The sequence below is a fragment of the Nyctereutes procyonoides genome, unplaced genomic scaffold (genome assembly GCF_905146905.1).
Source record: "Nyctereutes procyonoides isolate TBG_1078 unplaced genomic scaffold, NYPRO_anot_genome, whole genome shotgun sequence".
In the NCBI taxonomy this organism is placed as follows: domain Eukaryota; kingdom Metazoa; phylum Chordata; class Mammalia; order Carnivora; family Canidae; genus Nyctereutes; species Nyctereutes procyonoides.
This window is the reverse complement of record NW_026575144.1, coordinates 8,091,020-8,114,253: the sequence shown is the minus strand read 5'-3', so window position 1 is coordinate 8,114,253 and position 23,234 is coordinate 8,091,020. Positions and strand designations below refer to the sequence as shown.

At 36.9% G+C, this 23,234-nt stretch overlaps 1 protein-coding gene across 6 annotated transcripts in view; it reads left to right on the top strand.

Moving 5' to 3' along the window:
- BICC1 (BicC family RNA binding protein 1) overlaps positions 1-16,935 on the top strand; it is a 279,085-nt gene extending 262,150 nt beyond the window's left edge. For 4 of the 6 annotated variants that reach the window (XM_055308892.1, XM_055308891.1, XM_055308894.1 and 1 more), the window contains 4 exons: positions 2,407-2,563; positions 5,515-5,675; positions 8,472-8,571; positions 13,845-16,623. In XM_055308892.1, coding sequence (XP_055164867.1) covers positions 2,407-2,563; positions 5,515-5,675; positions 8,472-8,571; positions 13,845-13,975 — 549 coding nt within the window. In that variant the 3' untranslated portion in view covers positions 13,976-16,623. Of the gene's footprint in view, positions 1-2,406; positions 2,564-5,514; positions 5,676-8,471; positions 8,572-11,316; positions 11,396-13,844; positions 16,624-16,674 lie in introns of those variants that run through there. The other 2 variants (XR_008662314.1, XM_055308893.1) reach the window with 2 other exon arrangements.
- The last annotated feature ends 6,299 nt before the right edge of the window (positions 16,936-23,234 follow it).

The following is a 23,234-nucleotide window of genomic DNA, read 5'->3' as shown; positions in this document are numbered from 1 at the left end:
TTTTAATTTCCTTACCACTAAGAGTAATAAGGTTGTCTGATTACTTAAGGTCTTAAAAATCCAAAAGTGGAATTGAACTGTATCTTATAATACTTTAGTGAGTAGATAATGAACTGGTAGACATCACAAGATTGTATTTTACTTGATGTTTTTAGAAATCACCATGTTTAGCCAGTTCTGATATAGCTGTGTACATTAAATCTGCTTAGATCTTAGGTGAATGTACTTTTATACTCAAAAAGAGTTTAGATGCAGAATTTTAAATATACACATATTTAAAATTTTTATTGGGGTAATGATCTCATTGACTAATTGCCAGTTCTGAGCATGTTCTTATTTCTCTTTGCCACACTGGATTTATCTTGGTTGAAATACAATGTTAAAGATGGTTTTCACTAAAAACACCATTTCTTTGATCTCAGGAGCCTTCCTTCCCTCTGCTCCTTCCCAAAAGTTAGCTAAGGGCATCCCATAGATGTAGGGAAAAGGTATTCATATATTCAATAATTCAACAGATATTTATTAAGCACCTTTTGTGTTCTGTACACAATTTTAGGGATACAGTGCTTGACTGCAGGTTCTTGGTTTCATAGAGAGGACTTTCTTTTTGATGGGTACAAAGAGGTACAAAAAAAATAAATAAGAAGTCATTAGGTAATAAAAATCCCTGATAAATATGAAACAGAGACTGCTTTAGATTAGGTTGTCATAGCAAGCTTTTATGAGCAGATGACATTTAAGCTAAGATCTAGATGACAAGAGAGGGCCAGCCTTGTGAAGATCTAGGGAAACGGTAATAGGCCTTAATCATCCTGGCATGATCATCCTGAAGTCAGAACCAGCTGGTAAGTTCATGAAGCAGAAGTTGGGTAGGGTGGTAGAGTACTGAAGACAGAGAGTTAGAGAGAGAGAGAGGCAGAGGATCAGTTAGGGAGCACCTTAGCCCATGGCAAAGTACTGGAAAAGCATTATAAGACTTTACACAGAAGTTATCATTTGTTCTAATTTGCTTTAAAAAGTCAACCCAGATACTTGATGGAAAATGGATATTGGCATAGGAGGCAAGAGTAGAATAAAATTTTCATAAGGAGACTCTTGGTGACAGTTATGGAGCTGGAGAGATGTGGGTAGATTTGAGATATGTTTAGAAATAACATCAGTACAATTTGTTGATGGATTTGATGTGGTAGGGGAAGGAGGGACAAGGACAGCTCAGAAGCTCTGCTTGAGGAACTGGATGAGATACAGGAATTCTGGGGGAGGAGTGTGTGTGGGTGCAGCTGATGAGGATGGGTAATCAACAATTCAATTTCAAGCACTCTTAAGTTTAAATGCCTACAAGACAGTAAAATAGAGTGTCAGATTGGCAGTCCGTGATTATAAATTTCAATAGAGAAGTCAAATATGAAGGTAAAATTTTGGAAGTCATGATTGTCATTAAGCTCTGAAAGAGGCTGAGATTTCCTTAATGGGAAAGTATAAAGAAAGATGAGAAGGAATGCTAGGGCCAAACCAGGGTAATGTGACATTTGGAGTGGAAAAGGGGAGGAAGATCCTACAAGGCTACAGGGAGTCAGTGGAATACCTGGGGAGTATGGCTTCATGATAACTTGAAGAAAAAAGTGTAAAAAAGGGAAGGCGTGATTTTGCTGCTGTGAGATTTAGTGTTTGTTGAATAGGGAAAGATTCTCTTAGAATTCCCCCACAAATATGCTACTTTGAAAATCCGAGAATCCTGACTTGAATACTGTAGATATAGTATAAAGTGCCAGTGACTGAATAAATAAATGCAAATTCAGTGCAAATGTTGAGATCTTTTAAATTTTTATTGGGGGGGGATTTAAAAAGGTATATTTTCCCAGATATTTGTAATTTATTGGAAAGATCCTATCATTGTTTGGATGAAGGTAACATGGAAGAGATGATAGCCTTCTCTCCACTCTGACTCACTTAGCCTAGGAGCTCTGTTCTTGGGAAAGCATTGGGTCTAGCCACATCTCTTCCCGTGTGTCCTTTGTAGGTGGACCAAGACAGAGAATCTCTGCTATACCAGATGGAATATTTGCTTTGTGGTTCCCCAAAATAGAGAGGACTCTTAGTATCCACTGCTCCAAAACTTATAGGAGCAAGTCTTTTATACTGGGGGCTCTCAGAACTCTGTTGAGCACTCTGATAATGAAGGGGAAAGACTTCACTGTGTATATTACCACGTGTCCTTGGTGGCTGGAGGACATAGGCCATATAGACAGGTACCACAGACTCTTCCTGAGAGTCAGCATGTGTGGGTAACGGCGGTGGTTAACAATAGAAGTAATTGGTGATGGTCTAATGTAGATTCTATTCTTCTCAAGTCTCAGGAAACCTACCTTATTAAATATGTCTTCCTCTGGCTTTGACTGTTTACAGGGCTCATCAATGTCCCTCTCAAGGTCCAACAGTCGTGAACACTTGGGAAGTGGAAGTGAATCTGATAACTGGAGGGACCGAAATGGAATAGGACCCCCGAGTCCTAGTGAATTTGCAGCTTCTGTTGGCAGCCCCAAACGTAAACAAAATAAATCAAGTGAGCTTTGACTTTTCATCATACTTTTAGATATAATCAGCCCGGAATTTGTCTATTTGACTTGGGGTGATGCTCAAATATAAACTCTGGACCCCCTGCCTTCAAGTATTTAGTATAATTATACGCCACCTGCTTTGTGAAGCCTTCCCTGCTTTTCCAGGTTAAGTGGGTGGCATAGTTCTCTGCTTCCACTGCATTTTGTCTGTGCTTTCACTGCTAAGTTATACTTTTATCCTTGTGGAGAATTTGAGCTCCACAAGCTAGGAAACATTTATTCATTCATCAAGGACTTACTACCTGTGTTTGTGCCCATGTCTGAACATTCTGTTAGGCTGTGCCTTATTTATTTCTTCCCAAACGTCTAACAGTTCTGACACTTAGTAGCACTCAGTAAATGTTTGTTGAACGAATTATGGATGAGTCATGCTCATGCAAAGGTCCAGATGATGAGGAAAATTAAGGGATATAAAGGAGTTGAGCTGGATTTGATCACATTAGCATCTTGGAACATAGAAATAAGTCTGCCTAGTGGATAGCTACTAAAGGTGAAGAGCAAGATCTGACGTTTTTTAAACTGGCAAGATATAGCCAAATTGGCATAAATAGAGAAAAGAGTTTAAAGCAGAGAAGTTTTGGCTTTGAATGAATGTGATTGAGACTCAGAATGAGTCCAGTGGTTTTTCTGTCACAGCACCCATACTTTCTGGGCTGTATAAATAAAATAGGTAAGCAGACAAGAATTGACAATAGTAATCACAAACAATCTCTGTTCTGTAGCTCAATATAAACTTGTTTTGTGCCTCTCTTTTTCTGTCTTTAGCTCCTTTCCCTTCACTTAACACTGGATAATTGAAATTGACTATACAATTTAGCTGCATTGAAGTTCAGGATTAAGGTTAAGAAAAGGCACTCATTAATTAAAAGCAATGATTAAGGAACACAGTTGTTTGGCTTTGTCAGATGTTTTAAGAACATAAGGAGTTTAAAAGAGGATATAGAAACTACAAATAGCTTAGACAAAGAAAAATATAAAAAGATAAAAAAATATAAAGGAAATTATGTGCCATAATATATACCACTAAGAATATTTTATTTTAAGACATCTAGTTTTTTTTAACATTCTACTAATGTATTTGCTTAATCCAATATATGTAAAATATTATCATTTAAGCAAGTAATCAGTATAAAGACATTTTTAAGAGATATTTTACATTCTTTTTTTGTACCAAATCTTCAGAATATGGTATGAACAGATTTGTAATATATTTCCCACTACCCACATTTCAGGTGCTCAGTGCTATATTTGGCCAGTAGTTACTGTATTCAACAGCACAGTTTTAGATAATTTTTCTTGAAACCCTTTTCAAAGACACCACTGTCTGGTTTTCCTCAGACATCTCTGGTCATACTAGTTGTTTCACTGTGATTCTCAGTAACACTCTCTTTTATTCTCAAAGAAAGTAAATATATCATTTGGATAGTAAATAATATGGTCATCCTGCCAGTTACCTTCATGTTGTCAACTCCCGTGGTTACTCCTGTTTGCTCTTCACACTCTGCATTGTGTCAGCCTCAAACCAGCATCTCACTGGGTTGATGAGTTTAGGTCCTTACCTTTAAGTGGTGGAAGGTCCTCAGGGTTTGCTCATGGGTCTTTTTCTGTACACTTTCTCCCCCAAAACAATAAAACATCTATTTTTTTCATATGTATTTTTTTTAAATACTTAGGAAGGCTCCATACCTATTGTGCATCTTGAACTCATGACCCCAAGATCAAGAGTCACGTGCTCCACCAACTGAGCCAGCCAGGTGTCCCTAAAACATCTGTTTTTAAGAGAAAGAGAAACTTGAACAGGAAATTTTTCCACTTGAGATACAAAAAGTATATACACTCTCAATCGGGAGATGAAAATGGCCAGAGAAGGTGATTAGTGGCACACAGAACAGTGCAGAACAGGATTCTTAGATTTGGAGAATGCATTAACCAAAGGAGATTAGATGTATCTAATTAACTAGGTGTGCATCTTCCACCCTCATCAATCTGGGAATCCTTCCTGAAGCTGCAACTTCGATCTAAGAGGAAGAATTCCCACATGGACCAGAGCCAGTTGTTGATCAGGGAAGTAGGGATGGCTACAGAGCTCTGCTAGGTTCTCCAAGCATCTATGGAAGATGTTTGAGTATTTGGTCAAGTACGTGACATGGCTCACGAGTCCATCACCTAGTAATGCATGTATTGGGTCTGAACCATAGACAATCTGGAGAAATCTTTGCCCACTAAATCAGCCACAGAGTCAACGCAAGTTCAGCAATTCTGTCTTAGAATTTTTCTCAAGAGACAGATTTGTTTCTGTCATCAGTTAAATTCAGAAACTCCAGCACCATTCTTAGGCTTCATATTTGCTCTTAATTATAGAAGTGCTCTTTTTTGCGAACTGACTGCCCAATTATATTTTTGTCAGAATTGAGATTTTACCTGTTGCAATATCCTATAGTTCCTTTGACCACAGGAAAGCACAAGTGTGGATTCGGAGGGCGATCCTGCTTTCCAAAAGGAGCCCAGACTTACAGTAACTCTGCATACCTTTATTGTATCCCAGGGATCTTTCTTCCAATTTCTCATTTAATTCACATCAAAACAATTATAAAGAGCAAATGTTTCTGAATGCTTAGGGAGAAGATGATTAATGATTATTAACTACAGAGGCACTGTTGCTGACTTGCTGCCTCCCAAGTGTAGCTTTTTAATGGCAAGAGCCTCCCTGGAAGCAATAACCAGTGTTTCATTAATGAAAAGCCAATGTTTCAGTAAAGAATTGCTGTATTTCTGCAGCAACTGCTCTGTCAGCCCAACAATGAAATCTAAAATATTCAAGTGATTAAAATTTTTAATTAAACTATGTTGTCTCTGGGCATTTACACTTCAAGCCTGTCTCTCCTTTGCCTTCCAGCGGAGCACTATCTCAGCAGTAGCAATTACATGGACTGCATTTCTTCACTGACAGGAAGCAATGGCTGTAACTTAAACAGCTCTTTCAAAGGCTCTGACCTCCCTGAGCTCTTTAGCAAACTGGGCCTGGGCAAATACACAGATGTCTTCCAGCAACAAGAGGTCAGTCACTATTTGTTTATTATCGCAGGCATCTTCATTGTGGTTGCATGTATGATGGTTTCTAGAATGAAATCACTCATTGACCTGTGGCTCTGCTTTCACTGAGCATTTATTAAAATCTTTTTTTTTTAATTTTTTATTTATTTATTTATTTATTTATGATAGTCACAGAGAGAGAGAAAGAGAGGCAGAGACATAGGCAGAGGGAGAAGCAGGCTCCATGCACCGGGAGCCCGATGTGGGATTCGATCCCGGGTCTCCAGGATCACGCCCTGGGCCAAAGGCAGGCGCCAAACCGCTGCGCCACCCAGGGATCCCTATTAAAATCTTATAACTTATTTTTACTGTTAAGAAAAGTATTATCTCATTTCTTATTTATTTAGTGCAACTAGTAACACAGGATAGCAGAAATATAAAATATTGTGTTCCCAAAAACACACCTTCACCAATATTAGCTAAAAGACCTAATCAGTGTATTGAGTCACAAGAACTTTTGATTCATGGCTCCGTCAGCAACAAAATCTATATTTAAGATAATTTCAGTCTTTAATTTGTATTGTCTTTATTTGTAGCACTTAAATGACAGCATCTGAAATAAATATCTATGGTGGGTTTTGACCCTATCCTCGTCATGTTACCGAATCTTTTCCTCCAGAAAATAGAATATGCCTTTTTATGTTAATTTATTCATTAATTTACTGTTTGGGTTTTGTCTGTACTGAGATGGAAATGAGATGTCTTCTGAAACATTACTACTATGGATTTGGGTCAGAGTGATCAGCCATGGCCTATTACACACTGACCAGAAGAGAAGAGCGCCTAAAAATGATTCTTTATCTTATGCTGTCCCATTACTAGGGCACAGCTAACCCAGTGCAACAAAATTAGAGTATTTCAATAAATGTATGTATTTTTCACATGGTTTTAGTTTCATGCTTGTTTAGCTTAGTTCATGTTAGAGAACATCTGATTAAGTCAGTAATTCCCAAGCACACATACATCAAAAAGAATCTAAGATTTTTATTATGCAGTTTATATCATAAATTTAATGTATTACCCATGGTTTAATAACTAATTAAGTTTAATTGGTGAATTTTTTTGTTTTTTAACACCAAAAAAAGGTTGTCATGTGTGTATTGGATTTTGTTTTCTTTTCCCTAAATCTAAATTAGTATTCATTTAAATGAGGATTTTCTAAGTTGAATAACACTTTCCTCATCAATGCATTAAAAAATTGCGTTTACCTATTTAGTTTTGGTGGTTAGACAAGTACAAGGGCAGAAGTATTTTAACTACTCTAGACAAAGAAGGTTTTGAAGTAAAAGATTAGGTGTTATTCAATGATATTCTGGATTTGTTTTCATCTATATTTATTTGCTACCTAAAGAAGCACGGAAATAAATTGATTAAAGGTACTTCTTACCTAAATACTCAAAGAAGGAAGAAAACATAATATGAAACCAGGCTGCCTTTATCTAATATTATTAACTAGAGCAGGGGTCAGCAGGACTGCCTGATTTTTTAGATAAAGCTTTACTGAAAGACAGCCATACCTGTTCATTTGCATGTTGTTTATGGTTGCTTTCTAGCTAAAATAGCAGAGTTGAATAGTTGTAATGGAGATAATTTGGCCCCCTAAGCTTCTTGCCCTTTAAAAAGAGAGGATCCCTGAAATAGAGAATCTCTGTTTAATAGAATTTCTAAAAACATACTTTTAGACATGATAAGTGAAAAAGTTTTCTAAGATCTGGACATACCTTCAAAATGAAAACAGAAAATCTCAAATTAATCTCTATATAATCTGAATGAAAAGTATAAATCTGGATCTGTTTCTTTCATGGAGGATATTTCCTAATACTCAGATATGACTTACAAGAATTTCCTATTAAGTGACCTTGTGAGATTTAGTTTATTCTAAGCAAGTTGAAGATTTATTCAGCCACTTGCACAGATGATATGTCTAAATACATAATTAATAACCACAGATGCCAGTTATTTTGCCGCTTTGGTGAGCCCAGTGCCTAATCCTCCAGTCATATTCAATGCCCATCAGAGCCCTGCAAGGTGCCATGTTGTCAACTCTAAGTACCCACCACTGGTAATGGCAGAGGTAGAATAGTAAGCCAAATCTCTCTGGCTTCAGAGCCTGTTATCTTTTGTTCTTACATGCTGTCTTCAAAGGAAGGGTGGGATCCTTGAGCTACTTCCCTCCACACTTTGTTGCTGATGCCAGAGAGGGCAATTATATTGTTCCTGAAAATACCTCTTGTATGCCACTGTTGGAGATAATTTCCGGGCTAAGCCAAGTGACCCATGGGTCTAATTTGTCTAGGAATTCTGCTGTCATTCTTAGGAGAACACAGTGGAAGATACCAGTTATGGTATTATTCAGTTTCTTTTTATAGAGCTACACTTAACCAATTCAGAATCCAAAGCTAAGAAATATTTTCTCTCATCTGGACAGGTAATGTATTCTTCTTTTTATCAGTTCCCCAAAACTGTGGAATTTGTGTTTGCATTTTGCTCTGGCTGCCACAGTGCTGGGACCTAAATATTTCATCTCAGTTGCAGTAAAAAACTGACTTAGCCTAAGTCCTATGCTGAAATCATGAGTTTCATCTCACTGCCATAATTACTTAGCCCTTGTCCCCCTAGATTTCTGACACCACTGTTCCTGTCTGTGAGTAAGCAGGACATAATTAGTAAAGGAAATATGTGTAATAATGAGTTGAACTTTTAGTGAGCAAGAAAATAAGTACGTATTGTATTGGTTATTGATTACTTTCTCACCCATAGATCGATCTTCAGACATTCCTCACTCTCACAGATCAGGATCTGAAGGAGCTGGGAATTACGACTTTTGGTGCCAGGAGGAAAATGCTGCTTGCAATCTCAGGTGAATATAAATGCTTATACTCACATATTAAACTCTGAATAACCTCTGCCAGTGGCCTCAGCCAGTGGGGCTGGTTCTTTCCATCAACCACTTGCTTACTACGCTGGCACCTTGTGGTTGTGGTTCTAGAGTATTTTCCACTAACAGTTTAACAAATGATGAAAACATCCCTACTACTCCTTCATCAAGTCATGGCCTGAAAACCTGCCTTGACAGTGTTCTTTAAAACAGATCTCTTCAGAAAGATCTAACTCAAATTGCCCTTTGCAGAACATAAGAATGGGGTAGAGGTTGATTTTTCCTTTTTGTGGTTGTGTTCAGCAATGATCACTGGGTTAGTGAATAATTATTCTTGATTGGCTGTCATGTTTCAAATGCATGTGTCCTTGTATACCAACTGAGATAACCAGAGAAGAGAATGATCCTTGGTATAGCTGGAATCTGGCAGTGTTGTCTTAATGCTTTTAAATTTTTCCCAAACTTTTAATAGAATTTGTGAGTCACAGAAGAGTTATTATCCTGAGTGATTACAGAGTGAAAGAAAATAGTGTTGTCTGTCTCCCAGACCACCTTTTTTTGTGCATCTGTTGCATATTCTGTGTATTAGAAAATGCTCTTGGGGTATTTCCTGAGTACCTGCCATTTAAGAGGACTTAAGCTGGATGGTGAGTCAAGGAATCTGTAGATACATAACCATGTACCTCAGAAAGGTGTATAGAAATATGAGGAAGATATGAGAGGCAAAATAATGAGGTTACTTTTTGAAGAAATTCTGATAAAGTGCACTAATGTCAATTTTATATGTGTGCCAGTTTCTCAAAAAGAGACACCAAGAGCAGAAGGAAGTGTCAGGTGTGGTGGCAAAATAATTTTGCCTTTGCAAAACACTGATTTTCCAGGTTATGCCTTTATGAGGCCAGAAGTGACACCCAACCAGTGCAAGTTCTTTCCAAACAAGATGTACTGATCAGATCAGCAAATAAAATGAAAACTGCAGTGGTTTTCCACTTCATTTTAGCAGGAGATTGCATCCCCCTTCCAACCCCCTCAGGAAATCTTAGATATGGACCTAATACCCGAAGCAGATATAAGCAGAGCAGCTTTGAAATAAGGGTGGAAATTCAGCCATTTAGCAGCCTGTTAGACTCCTCCATGGATGGAGTTCTGCATTCATCAGTTTGAGAAGTCTTCTTCCGTCCTGTGTACCCAAATGGTTGCATTAATGAAACTCCACAGAGGAGATGCTTTTTCTTGTTCATTCATAAGATCAGCTTGGTATGATGGCAAGAGCTCTGTATTTACATAAGGAGATCTGGGCTTTGCCTCTGCCAAGTCATTAGTCCTTGGGTGACTTTCCAAACCTCTCTTGGTTTTGGCTTCCTAACCATGAAGGTGGGTTGGAATAAATGATTATGTAAGGTTACCTAACATTTCTAAGGTCTCTCCTTCCATGTGCTCTGTCATCAGGTGAAAACAACCAGTAGTGAAAACAACCAACAGTTTTAACAGTGAATTTTATTAGCTGTATACTCCTTTGTTCTTTCTCTTTTTACTACCTGTGTTAATAGGATAATTTTCAGCTTGTTTGCACTGAAGCTCAGCCTTAAGGTGCTATTCCTAGACCCAAATTAACTTTATCATGTCTATATTCTTTTATTAATTTAAAAAAATTAATATACTACTTGAATTTTTATTAACTCACATAATCACCAAGCCTATAGTGTAACATATGCTTATGGGCCAGCACATATATACCAGAAAAGTGTATGTTCTAAAATTTGATAATTATTCACTAGAGATTCATGGAATGTTAATGACCATAGAATGAAAATTATGTTCTTTCTTTGTGCACCCAAACTCTGTAAAGCTTTCAGCAACAAACAGATCTCTCTGAATCATTGGGACCTTTATTCTGGAACACATTTGTGTTGTATTCCAGGTGGTTTTGGGGAAGAAGAGTGGGAAACAGGGGTTTTGAATCTTCCCTAATTTTTTTTCTCCAATCCTCCTCAGTGTGGTTCTGTTGAGGTTACATACTACTTCTTTAGACCACCTCTCTCAATGGGGTTCACAGGTCTTCTGGCTTTTAAAGGAAATTAGAGGCTTTGAATAGATACTTTATGAATGATCTGCACAGTGTGAAGTATGATTATTTTAAGGATGATTTTGTCTTTGTTGAGTGTATTTGTTTGAACCTGGTAAATTGTTTTCTCTGCAAGGAATAAGTTTTTATTGAGAAACCCTTTCTCAAAAAGCTTCTTTTTTCAATTCAACTCATCTGATAACAAAGACATCCATTTCTAGTCTCAGAACATTCCATTTCCAGGAATAGATGCAGGATAGCTGGGCAGCTTTTACTCATGTTTGTCTTGTGGTTACATAGTTTGGTTAGATACAGTTTGCTCAAAATTCCTTTCTAAAATTTTATAGATTTTTAATTTGTGATCAGGATCGTGCTTTCAGTGTAAGGTTTTATTCTGTTTTTAATCTTGGGCCAGAAAATATCTCTTTTAATGTCCTAGAAGGAGATGAGATTTATCTCTAGAAGAGATGGATCAGAGAGAAAAAAATGGTCTTTTTTTCAAATCTCTGATTTTTTAAAAATTCTTTTATTTCTCTCAGAGTATCTTAGTGAGTAGTTAACTAAACGTACAGGGACAAAGTAAAAGGATCTTTAGCATCCTGTTGACAGACTTCCCACCACGGCCTCAGGTAGATCTAACATTTCCCGACCTATTCTTTTAGTTTGTGACTCTGTTCAGACCCGCAACAAGATCCTGAGAGCTGCCAGGATTGTGTGAACCTTGGAATTTCAAAGAAAAAGGTTGGTATTTTCCCAAACTATCTCTTAGGCTTTCTTGAAAAAAATCAGGAGGGAGTTTGCCTTTTAATGTAAAAGACAACAACAACAAACATTAAAATCTCTTCAGTAGGACTTGATCTTTGATAATCTCTAGAATATATATCTCTGTTTCACATTTAGAAATATATACCTCAGAAATTGTATCTTAGGGAATAGACAAATTCCTTCATGATCATTTTATTCTCTCAAAAATCTAGTTGATGTGACTCTTCAGAATAAAGTTTTCAATGTCTTTTTTAAAAATATGTTTGTCTTTAGTGGCCCAGTTTTTTCATGTGCTCAATTGTACATGTTACATGTTCTAGGGAAGACTGGTGTTTCACCTCGCTCATTCCTTTTCCTTCTCTATAGTACAAGAATGTTCTCCTGATTCATGGGTTCTCTCATGAGAAAATGGAGGCCAAAGACAACCTTCTAACTAGATGGTGATAAACCTTTCCCAGACTGTGTACCTAAAGGGATTCATTTATTCTTAACTCTTCTACAGTTGCCTCTAAATATATTAAATTCTGTCTTGATTTCTGAATCTCTGTGTTTGTTTTTTAAACAAGATACATGTTTCAATTTTTAGTAGGAATATCATTGTTATAGTGTTTCTGCAGGAATTTGATGGTAGCCATTTATGCCTGAATAAATGCTTATACAGATACCTTCTTCCTTGCTTCTCCAGAGTTTTAAAGCTGTGTTTTTCTATTTAAAAAAATAAATTTGGTAAAATCTGAAGTACAGCTCTGTTATCTAGCATACCTGAAACCACTGATTTTTCAAATTTGTATTCCTGATGCCTCAGTTGGTCTTCTCTACTCAATGGATGGACCACTGAAGCCCAGGACCCAGGGCACGGACCTTTGTGTAGGCAGGCAGAATGTCAGCCTGTCATTTTAAAGCTGTGTGGACTTTGTTTTTAAAACTCAATTTTCTTATCTAAAATGGAGAATGATAATATCATTTACTCCTTAAGGAGGACTTAAATGGAACAAAACAAATTGTAAAGTGCCTGTCTTATAATAAGCCCTACTAAATCACTGTTATTTCTCTTCTCCCCTAAGATCTGTGAACAAAAGAGAGAGGTAGAGGTCTCCACTCTTGTATCATCCCTATGGAGCAGACATTTACATTCTGGAGGGCAGTAGGGTGAAAAGTTAAGGGTGTTGGTTCATCTTTCAGAACTTGGGAGATAAGTGCACATCTGGCCATATAGCTGTCCTTAGCCACCGTGACCAACCCACTGCAGCTTGAGTCTGTTGTTCTGAGCCCATCGTTAGCCATAAATTGGAAAGAGGATTGTATGTGGGTGGGGCTGAAAAAGCTCTGAATACTATGCAAATGCATGTGCTGGATCACTGGCTCCACTCCCTTCCAAAAAAAAAAAAAAAAGACAACTTTAAGCACATCAACTGTATAATTCCATTTTTTGATACTTGGGTTTAGTGGCTTTCAGAACCCTAATTTCCAGAATGTGATGATTCTTTTTACTTGTATGAGTTCATTAGCAAGACTTACATCATTTGGTTTGAGGATTTGTAAATATATGTAGTGGGGGAAGGGGGCAGTTGCATAGTGATAAACAAGGTGGGATGCTACAATTAAGTTTTTACTTTTCTGGCTAATTTCTGGTTGGCAAAAGACAAAGTAACCTGTGTTTTACTCAGTACTCTGGTTTCTTCAAAATTAAAATAAAGCATCTTAGTTTTTCCCTGAAAACTTGGATTCAAGTATTAGCTGTTTTTAGTTATATTAATTTCCTAAACTGTTGCTATTTATACTAAGTTGATTTTTTTATTCAAAGGAAACTCCTACTGATACAGTTCTTCATATAACTCTTTCTGACTCAAGGAGCAGAGGCATCATGAATCACTGGAGCCATTGGGCTGTGGTTTAACACTTCATTGTGCTCCTCCATTATTCTCATGTTTCTATTTGGAGTCTTCTTTTCATGTCTAATTTCAATAATATAATGACTGCAGTGTTTGACATGGATGACTTCAGTAGCTATAATAATTTTCTGTGTCATTGGTAATATATCTTCTCATGTACCTTTCACCAGCTCTGATGGGCCCCCTCCCTTTGCCTCTGAAATGACATTTGGGATCATTCCAACTGTTTAATATGTATATCTGGAGTATAGAGGGTTCTGAGATTGACCTATCTCCCAGATAGTCTACAAACTGCAATAAAAATGATTTTCTGTCCTTGGTTCTCTTGCTACCAACATACTCCGTTTAATATCAGTCTTTCTAGCATTTCAGAAATGTCTTGACCAGCAACTAAAACTTTTCCTTTTGCTACCAGATTTGACTTTCTCTCCAAAACCCTCCTCTGTCACCATTTTCTGAGCTCTACTGCCATGTCCTGTAGATTATTAAACTTTTTAATTGAGTTTCTAACAATTCTCTCTTTCTTTCTCTAGAACTAAATAAAAATCGAAGAAAGCTTTTTGAACCACCAAGTGCACGCACCTCTTTCCTGGAAGGCGGAGCAAGTGGGAGGCTACCCCGTCAGTATCACTCAGACATTGCTAGTGTCAGTGGCCGCTGGTAGCACTAGCCTCCAGACATGCACCTGCCAACTCTTTCAAGTTGGACACAGGAGATCTGTGACCAGCCTTCACTGCACACCGTCCTCAGTACTCTGGGTGTCTGGTATCAGGACCAAAGCATCTTATTCACACCTGAACTTTGTGCCAAAAAGGAAGAAAAGAGAGAAGATGATCTTATGTCATCACACAGAATGCCACATTTGGATGACTTTTTTTAAAATGGCAATCGGACAGTACTTGCAATTTGAGGGTAGGGCTTTATTTCCTGTTTTTATTTACCTAAATAACATATGCACTGATTTTTTACTTAAAATGAAGGATTAATTGACATCTGAGATGCCAGAAAACATAGAGGCTCTTTTGTTTGTTTGTTTTGTTTAGGGATTTGGGGATTTTTAAAAATAATCAAAGTGGAATTTTCTGGTACTTCTTTAAAATAATTATTGAGGTCTTTCAGCACTTTACACTTTCTAATTTCTTGTCCTGTGGAAATTATCTTTCTGTCTCTCTCTCTCTTTCTCTTAGTTTTCATGTCACCTGATGTATTGGTACAAATCAGATTTAGTCATACTTTTTTGTCAGATTTTTATTTGAAATGGTACTGGATTATTAGTTTTATGGAGAATATTCTGACTGGGAAATGTGACTCCACTTGGTTCTCAACCAGTTCTGTTCATTGATGTCAACATCCTAGAAACAATTAGCAATGAACCTATTTCACATAACAGGTGCAAAGAAAGACCAAATGGACTTTGCAATATTAACCCTTTGCAGTCATCATATTTAGCTGCTGCCTATATTGCTAAAATAATTTTAATGGTTGTCTGAAGGCAAAGGGCTATTCTTTAGTATACTGCCACTAAAGGACACTTATTTATAACAAACTTTTATTTTTAGATATTATAAGCATACAGTACATAACTGATTAAATTGATATCTACTAGAGATTTATCGTAGAGAGTGGACGGCATTCAATAACTGGAGCCCTAGATTGTCACTTTATTTAAAAAAGACAAATAACCATCTGACAAGACAGCACTGTTGCCATTAAGAGGAGAAATAGATTACTATCCTTACCATGTACACACTAGCTGTGCTCCATATGGTCACAGGACTTTCAAAAACCGTATCTGTCGGCTTGAAGTCGACTTGTGTTTGTTGAGAACAGAAAGGCTTTATTTAATGTTTCCAGGGTGACAGTTTTATAAAAACAGCTGGAGTTCCAAAGGAAGACCAAAAAAAAAAAAAAAAGGACTATTTTCTAAGTGGCTAGATTCATTGTTATTATCTTATACTGTGAAAGTCCAAGAAATCAGGCAACATTGTTTCCTAGGTCTTTTCGGACATTTTATTATAGATTTATGAAGGGTTTTAAATCCATGAAGAAAATCACTAAGTGCCTCTCTTTCTTCAAAGCAATATTATTTCCAAGTGTATTAATTTGTTGGAAAACTTTCCCATAGGAAATGTTGTGAATTACCTGTACTGTAATGACTTATTTATGTTCAGTATTCAAGACTTTCTACATGGACATAAACCACTGTCGCATATTCTCAGCAGAAGGCATTACATAAGCATACATAACAATTGGGGACTGTCAGGCAAATGTGGGATCAGAAAGATTTGCCAGACATTTTTCCATGACTAAGTCTTATCATTAAGGTAAGAAAAAGAGTTGAAGAGAAATTTTGCAAACAGAAAACATTTCATTTTAAAAAATAATATTGGTAACCTAGAAGGCATAGATAATGGGCCTGTCATAAAATTATATCAGTTATGACAGCACTAAGGGGATGCCCATTCCTAAACTATATCTCACATGCTTAGGTATGAGAACTGCATTGCCCCTTTTGCAAGTACAGCAGACTCCTCCTGTGTGCATGTCAGGTGTACACATACCATCACATGGGGCTCCCTGCCTTACGTGGCTATATGAACACAGCATGCTACACATTCAGTGCAGGGTAAGAATTCGGGTTTGTTTCCTGTTCCACTCAGTGCTGTAAAGTTTATTCCTTTAATAAGACCTTTCCAAATTTAAAACAAAACAATCATTTAGGGCTCTTTACAAATTTAAAACAAAACAATCATTTAGGGCTCTTTCTCAACCATGCAGTTGCAACAGGAGCAAGAGGGTATGAATTTACACTATTAAGTTGATGCAGGTTTTATGAATAGGGCTTTGATACTATCTATGCCAAGAAGAAAACTGTCCCAAGTAAACTAGATTAAATAGGATGGCTAAAAATAAATAAAAACACTGGAAATTACTTTTCTCACTTTCTCTTAATACAATGAAGGGAATATGACACTACAGTATATGGTGTTGTCAGTGTTATATGATGCACAAAGTATTTGGATTATTTGAATAAATGTTAGTTTTTAATCAATCTGTGCCTTAATAGTGACCGGTTATCTGTAAATAGAGAACAGATACAGATTGTATTTTTTGTGGGGGTTTTTGTCCTTTTAGTGATTTTTTTTTTTAATGAGAGATGGAATTAAGCTTTGAAAATGGGAATTTTCTAAACTAATCAATTGTTATATGAAAAATAAATTTATATAACCCCTTTGTATTGCCCTTACTAGATGAAATGTGTCCTTTTTTGGGGGGTGGGAAACAACCTTTGTACATAAACATGTAAACCTGTGCCTGTATTTGTTTTCTAAGAAAACTTTTTTTTTTTTCTATTTTCAGCAGAATTGGAAGATGTCTCTGCAGTAGAATTGTGCGTGTATTGTCTGACCTATTGTTTTGTATTGGTCATCCTCATTTTCCACCAGAAGCTAAGTCACTTTATTTTAGCCAGTGAGTTCAGGATCAGTAATCAATCATTGTTTCTCTGGCCGCCCGTAGATATATACCAAAAGAGTAAGATCACAGGTTTTATTCTCATTCTTTCTTTCTTTTATAAAGAATCAAGTGTATGACTACTCTGACAACCTCATCCATCAGCAGAGGAACTCTTTACTGAAGTTATGCTGGGCTTCTTGACCCAAGTTCCTGTTTCAGAGACTGACCATTGTGCCATCACACTGTGCACTGTGCCTTGTGCTGAGGTTCTGTCTGAACTCATTTTCAAATAGAATTAAATATCATATTCCTAATCCTGAGATTTGTTAAATCTCAAACTTAACTTTACACTTACTATGCTTATACTTACTATGCCTCCAGAAATACTTCCACTTGAATTACCTGTGCCAATGGTTCTTTAAAAATATTTCTAGTGCAAGAGTTCTTTTGATAACTGAAATATTACCTATGAACCCAATATTATTCGGTCATTCACATAGGCTTTAGTATGTACCAGACCCTGTTCTAGGAATATCAGTGAATGGAGCATAAACACTTGCCCTCACTAAACTTATGTTAGAAATGGAAAACAGCATGGAGCTCCTGGGTGGCTCAGTAGGTTGAGTGCCCAACTATTGGTTTCAGCTCAGGTCATGATCTCAGAGTCGTGGGATCGAGCCCTGCACTGGGCTCTGTGCTCCATGCACAAAGTCTGCTTAGGTTTCTCAATCCCTCTCCCACTCCCCCTCCCCTCTGCTCACTCTTTCTAAAACATAAATAATATTTTTAAAAATGGAAAATGGTGGAGCTGATGAGGAACTAGAGGATGGACTATCCCTGTCCTTCAACACGGGCCTCTATCTGCTTATAGCATCAGGAACTCCTGTGTGCTGTCTAGAAACCCCAGTATTTCACAAAACTGCCGTTGAAAGCTCTCATCTCATAGAAATGGGCCTATGCTTTCAAATGCAGTATTGCTTTCATCTACCTTTTGTTTTCTAGGTTTTGTAGGTTTGATCAGATTCTCAAAAGGAATGTGGCCAAAAGGGTCATGACCCACAGTTTTATAGTTATACTGTTTAACCCATAACTTCTTAGATTTGACTCCAAGTGACTTTGCAATATTTAGAACTCAGGTTTACCTCTAGAGAACATGAGCTTGCTACCACTGAGGATACTGAGAATGTATAATAGAGACTGATGCTAGATGGTGACATAAGTTGTTCCTGACTTTGCTCCCCACCCCCACAAGAACAACTAATAACTATTCATGGACAGGGCACCACTGAGGAGGTCCTGAACATGAGGGTGAGGCTGAAGTGCCCCTCATGCCACAGAGACCAAGACATACTGGGTTGGAAGGGTATGAGAAGTAGCCACAAACTGATGGCATGCCCCCAGCCTGTGCAGCACCATGCCAAAAGGTCTCCCCTGTGTCTATAGTTCCTCCACTGGAAAAAGAGAACCTAGGGGTAGCACCTACTCTGATCTTGCTCCATGGGGATCATGGGAATCTGATTATGATGGAGAAGAGGAAAGAGGCTTCCAACAAGCAGCACTCAAATCTTAGCAGACCACATTTCTACCTGCAGGCCCAAGCAATAGTTCTAACCAGTGGCTTTGTAAATTCAGAACCAAATAGGTGATACAATCTGACCAGGTACATTCACACCACAGCAGGATTTTCAAATGAGTTTTGCCAGCCCTGGAGTCTAGTCCTCCCATATGCAGCTAGGAGAGCTGTGTCATACCCCACCCCATCCTTTATGGAGCATAGCCCCAGCCCCATATGACAGGCAGGGCTGACAGAGCACCTGGAAGTTGCTGTGTTAATCCAGTAACATGCAAGCTGAAGTGAGAGGAAAGTGCTGATTGCCCCGAGAAGAGTGGCCCTGTTTGGCCAGGGAACTTGGGGAATGAGTTGCCTTGCAGCAAGTGGTACATCAAGAGCCTTAGTGGTGTTAGAGCTGCTGCTCCTGCTGTGCCCAGGGAAGGGAAATAAATTCACAGCCCCAATTCTTGAATACAGCCTTCAACCTGCCTGACCAGGGAACCTTATCAGAATTCATGGGCAGTTATATATCCCATCCACCAGCCCTGTCTACAGTGTGGCACTTGAGCAGAAAGCATTGCCCATGGCTCTCCCCATTTAGAGAAAAATCAGTGACCTCACCTAACCGGGATATTCGTTGTACACTTTGACTGATTCAGGTGCCCAAACAACAAGCCATGCAGGCCCTGGGTCCTGTCCTGCTGCCCTGCCAGGGAAGGGAAACTCTTTTCACAGCCCCATCTACTAGTATCAGTTCTCACCATTAGGGAAGCCTGACCAGGAACAGAGGCAACTATGGAGCCCATCTTACAGTTTTTATTTGGGCAGGGAACTAAGTCAGCAGTCCTATTCAACTCTTTTCAGCCAGTTTCATACCACCCCAACACTGACAGAGCTCAGTTACCTTGCCCCCAAATAGACCCTACTAGCAAGCCCCATTTGTCCAAGAATGTTACCCCAGTAGACATGTCCAGAAACCCAAACTTAGATAACTGGTGAAGTACTATTTCTGCAAAGTGAACCTGTGAGGTCTGAAAGAGGAGACAACTTACTTAGATACCAATGTAAGGATAAAAATCAGGTAAATATGACACCACAAAAGAAACTGAAAGCTGAAACTAATTGAAGGAAATGGAAATCAACGAACTGTCAGGCAAAGAATTCAGAATAACCCCCTTAAAGAAGTTTAATGAACTAGAATAACAGTTAAAATTAGGAAAATAATGCATGAACAAAATAAGATGTTCAACAAAGAAATAGTAATTATAAAAAACTTTAGAGCTGAAAATAACTGAAGAATTCATAAAGAGACTGAAAGGAAGACTCAAAGAAAGAAAGAAAAAGGAAAGGAAGGTGGGAGGGAGACTCACTATATAGAAGAAATAATCAGAGACCTGGAAGATAGGTCATTTGAAATTACCAAGTCAGAGCAGCAAAAAGAAAAGGAAGAAAGCTTACAGGACCTGTGGAACAAAATACCAATATTAGCACAATAACAATAAAAACACATGGGAATTCCAGAAGATGGAGAAAAAGAGAAAGGAAGGGAAAGTATATTTAAAAAAATAATAGAGGTGCTGGTGGCTTAGTTAGGCATCTGCTTTCCTCTCTGGTCATGATCTCAGGGTCCTGGAACAAGCCCCACATTGGCCTCTCTGCTCAGTGGGGGGGGGGGGCTGCTTCTCCCTCTCCCTCTGACTGCCGCTTGGCCTACTTGTGCACTCTCTCTCTCAGATACATACATACATACATACATAAAATCTTTTTAAAAAATAGCTGGAACTTTTCCAGGGAGAGTTGAGAATTAGACATCCAGATCCAGGAGGCCCCAGACTCCAAATGGGTTGAACTGAGACATTATAATTACATTGTCAAAAGTCAAAGATGAAGAATTTTAAAAGAAGAGAAAAAAGTTATGTACAGGGAACACCATAAGATTATTGGCAGATTTCTTAAGAGAAGCTTAAAATGGCTAGAAAATGGGAGAACATACTCAAAATGTTGAAATTAAAAAAACCTACCAACCAAAAATACTATACTTGGTGAAGCTGTCCATAATAAATGAATGAGGAGATAAAAACTTTCCAGAACAAATAAAAGCTGAAGGAGCTCACTACTAGTCCTGCTAATGGGAGGTCTTTGAGTAGAAATAGAAAGCTACTAATTAACACCTAAAACTATAATAAAGCAGTGTAATTTTACAGTGGCGATGATAGATACACTGTCAGAGTTAGATTCTGTACTACAGTAATGGATTCTGTACTATAGTAATGGTGGTGCATAATTCACGAACAACTTTAGTAGTTATAGAATAAAAGTAGTAAAAATAATCATAATTACAAAAATTTGTTAAGTTATGCAGTAAAATATGCAACTTGTAACATCAATAATGTAAAATGTGAGGAGAGGAGAAGTGTAAAAATAAGTAAAAAGTGCTAAGGAATTCTATAAACATTGTTATACTAGTCTTTAAAAAGTGTTAACATTTTAAGATCTTATGTTAAAGAAATATCTATAATAATTACACAAACGATTGTGATAAAGAGTCCAAGGATACTGATGCCACACACCACCAAACACACATAAAACAAAAACAGCAGGGTAAGAAACAAAGAACAATGAAAAAGAATAAAACAACCAGAAAACAATTAATAAAATGGCAGTAAGTCCTTACTTATTAATAATTCATTAAATATAAATGGATTAAATTCTCCAACTAAAAGATATAGAATGGCTGAATGGATTTTTAAAAATCCAAGGATATTCTGCCTGCAAGAGATTCACTTTAGCCTTAAATACACATATAGTCTGAGAGCAATGGTAAAGAAAAATAATTCAAGCAAATGGTAAACACAGCTATATTTATATCAGAAAAATATACTTTAAAATGCTGAAAAGAGACAAGGTCATTATATTGTAAATATTAATGCACCTGAGTAGGGGGCACCTAAATATATAAAGCATAACTAACAGAGCTAAAAAGAGAAATATCAATACAAAAATAGTTGGGGACTTTAATACCCCACTCTCAATAATGGATAGATCAGAGAATCAATAAGGAAACCGTCTATTTGAACAATAGACTAAAAGGACCTAATAGATATATCCAGAACATTCTATCTAATGACAGCAGAGAATATATTCTTCTCAAGCACACATGGAAACTTTTCTTAGGATAGACCATATGTCAAGGCACAAAACAAGTCTTAGCAAATTCAAGAAGATTGAAATCATACTAAGTATCTTCACTAATTACTATAAAATAAAACTGGAAAATTCATGAATTTGTGGAAATTAAACAATTTCATCTTGAACAACCAATGAGTCAAAGAAGAAATTAAAAGGGAAATAACAGTATCTTGAGACAAACAAATATGGAAACACAACATACAAAATTTATGGTATGCAGCAAAAGGAAGTTCTCAGAGAGAAGATCATAGTAATAAGCACCTACATGAAGAAGGAAGAAAGATCCTAAATAAAAAACCTAACTCTATGCTTTAGGAACTAGAAAGTGAAGAAAAAATGGAGCCCATAGTTGTTAGCAGAAGGAAAGAAATATTAAAAGTTAAAGGAGAGATAAAAGAAAGAGAGACCAGGAAAACTATTGAAAAGATAAAGAGGTCTTTGAAAAGATAGGCAAATGGACAAACCTTTAGCTACACTAACCAAGGAAAAACAGAAGGCCCAAATCAACAAAATGATAAATGAAAAAGTAGATATAAAAGAAAAAGAAAAAGAAAAAGTAGGTATTACAACAAACACTACAGAAATACAATTATAAGAGGCTGTTACGAACAACTATATCCCAGCAAATTGGACAATAGAAAAAATGGAAAAGTTCTTAGATATATATAAACTACCATACTTAATCAGGAAGAAATAGAAAATTTGAAGAGACTAATTACCAGTGAGGAGTAATCAAAAATCCCCCAATGAAGAAAAACCCAAGACCATCAGCTTCACTGGTGAATTTTACCAAATATTTAAAGAATTAATGCCAATCCTTATCCTTAAGCTTTCAAAAAAAAAAAAAAATCAAAGTGGAGGGAACACTCCCAGACTGATTTTACAAGGCCAGTATTATACCAAAACCAGAAAAGGAAACTCCCTAAAAGAAAAATTCAGTCCAACATTCTGATGAATGTACATGCAAAATTTTTCAGTAAAATGCTACAAACTAAGCAGCAAAATTAAAGATTCAGTTAACTATGATTGTGATTTATATACCTAGGATTCAAGGATAGTTCAAAATATGCAAATCAATCAATATGATACATCACATTAATTGAATGAAGGAAAAAAAGATAATCAGTTAAATAGATGCAGAAAAAGCATTTGACAAAATTCAACATTGATTCATGACAAATATTCAACAAGTTACATATAGAAGGAATGTATTTCTAAATAATAAAGGTCATTTATCATAAGCCTACATCTAGCATCATACTCAATGGCGAAAGTTTGAAAGCTTTTCCTCTAGGATCAGGAACAAGACTAGGGTGCCCACTTGCATCAGTCCTATTCAGCAAAGTACTAGAAATCTTTGTCAAAGCAATCAGGGAAGAAAAAAGAAAAAGTATCAGTATTGGAAAGGAAGAAATAAAACTGTATTTGCAGATGAAGTGAATTTATATTTAGAAAATCGTAAAGACTTCACCTAAACCTTAGATCTGATCAATGATTGCAGTAAAATAGGATATGGATTTCATATACAAATACAAGTAGTGTTTCTATACACATGCAATAAATTACCAAAAAGAAAGAAAGAAAGAAAGAAAATGACCTTATTTACAATAGTATCAAAAGCAATAAAATACTTAGGGAAAAAACCAAAAAGGTAAAACTTTCTACTCTGAAACTACAGGACATTGATGAAGTCAAAGACACAAAAGGAAAGTATCCTATGTTCATG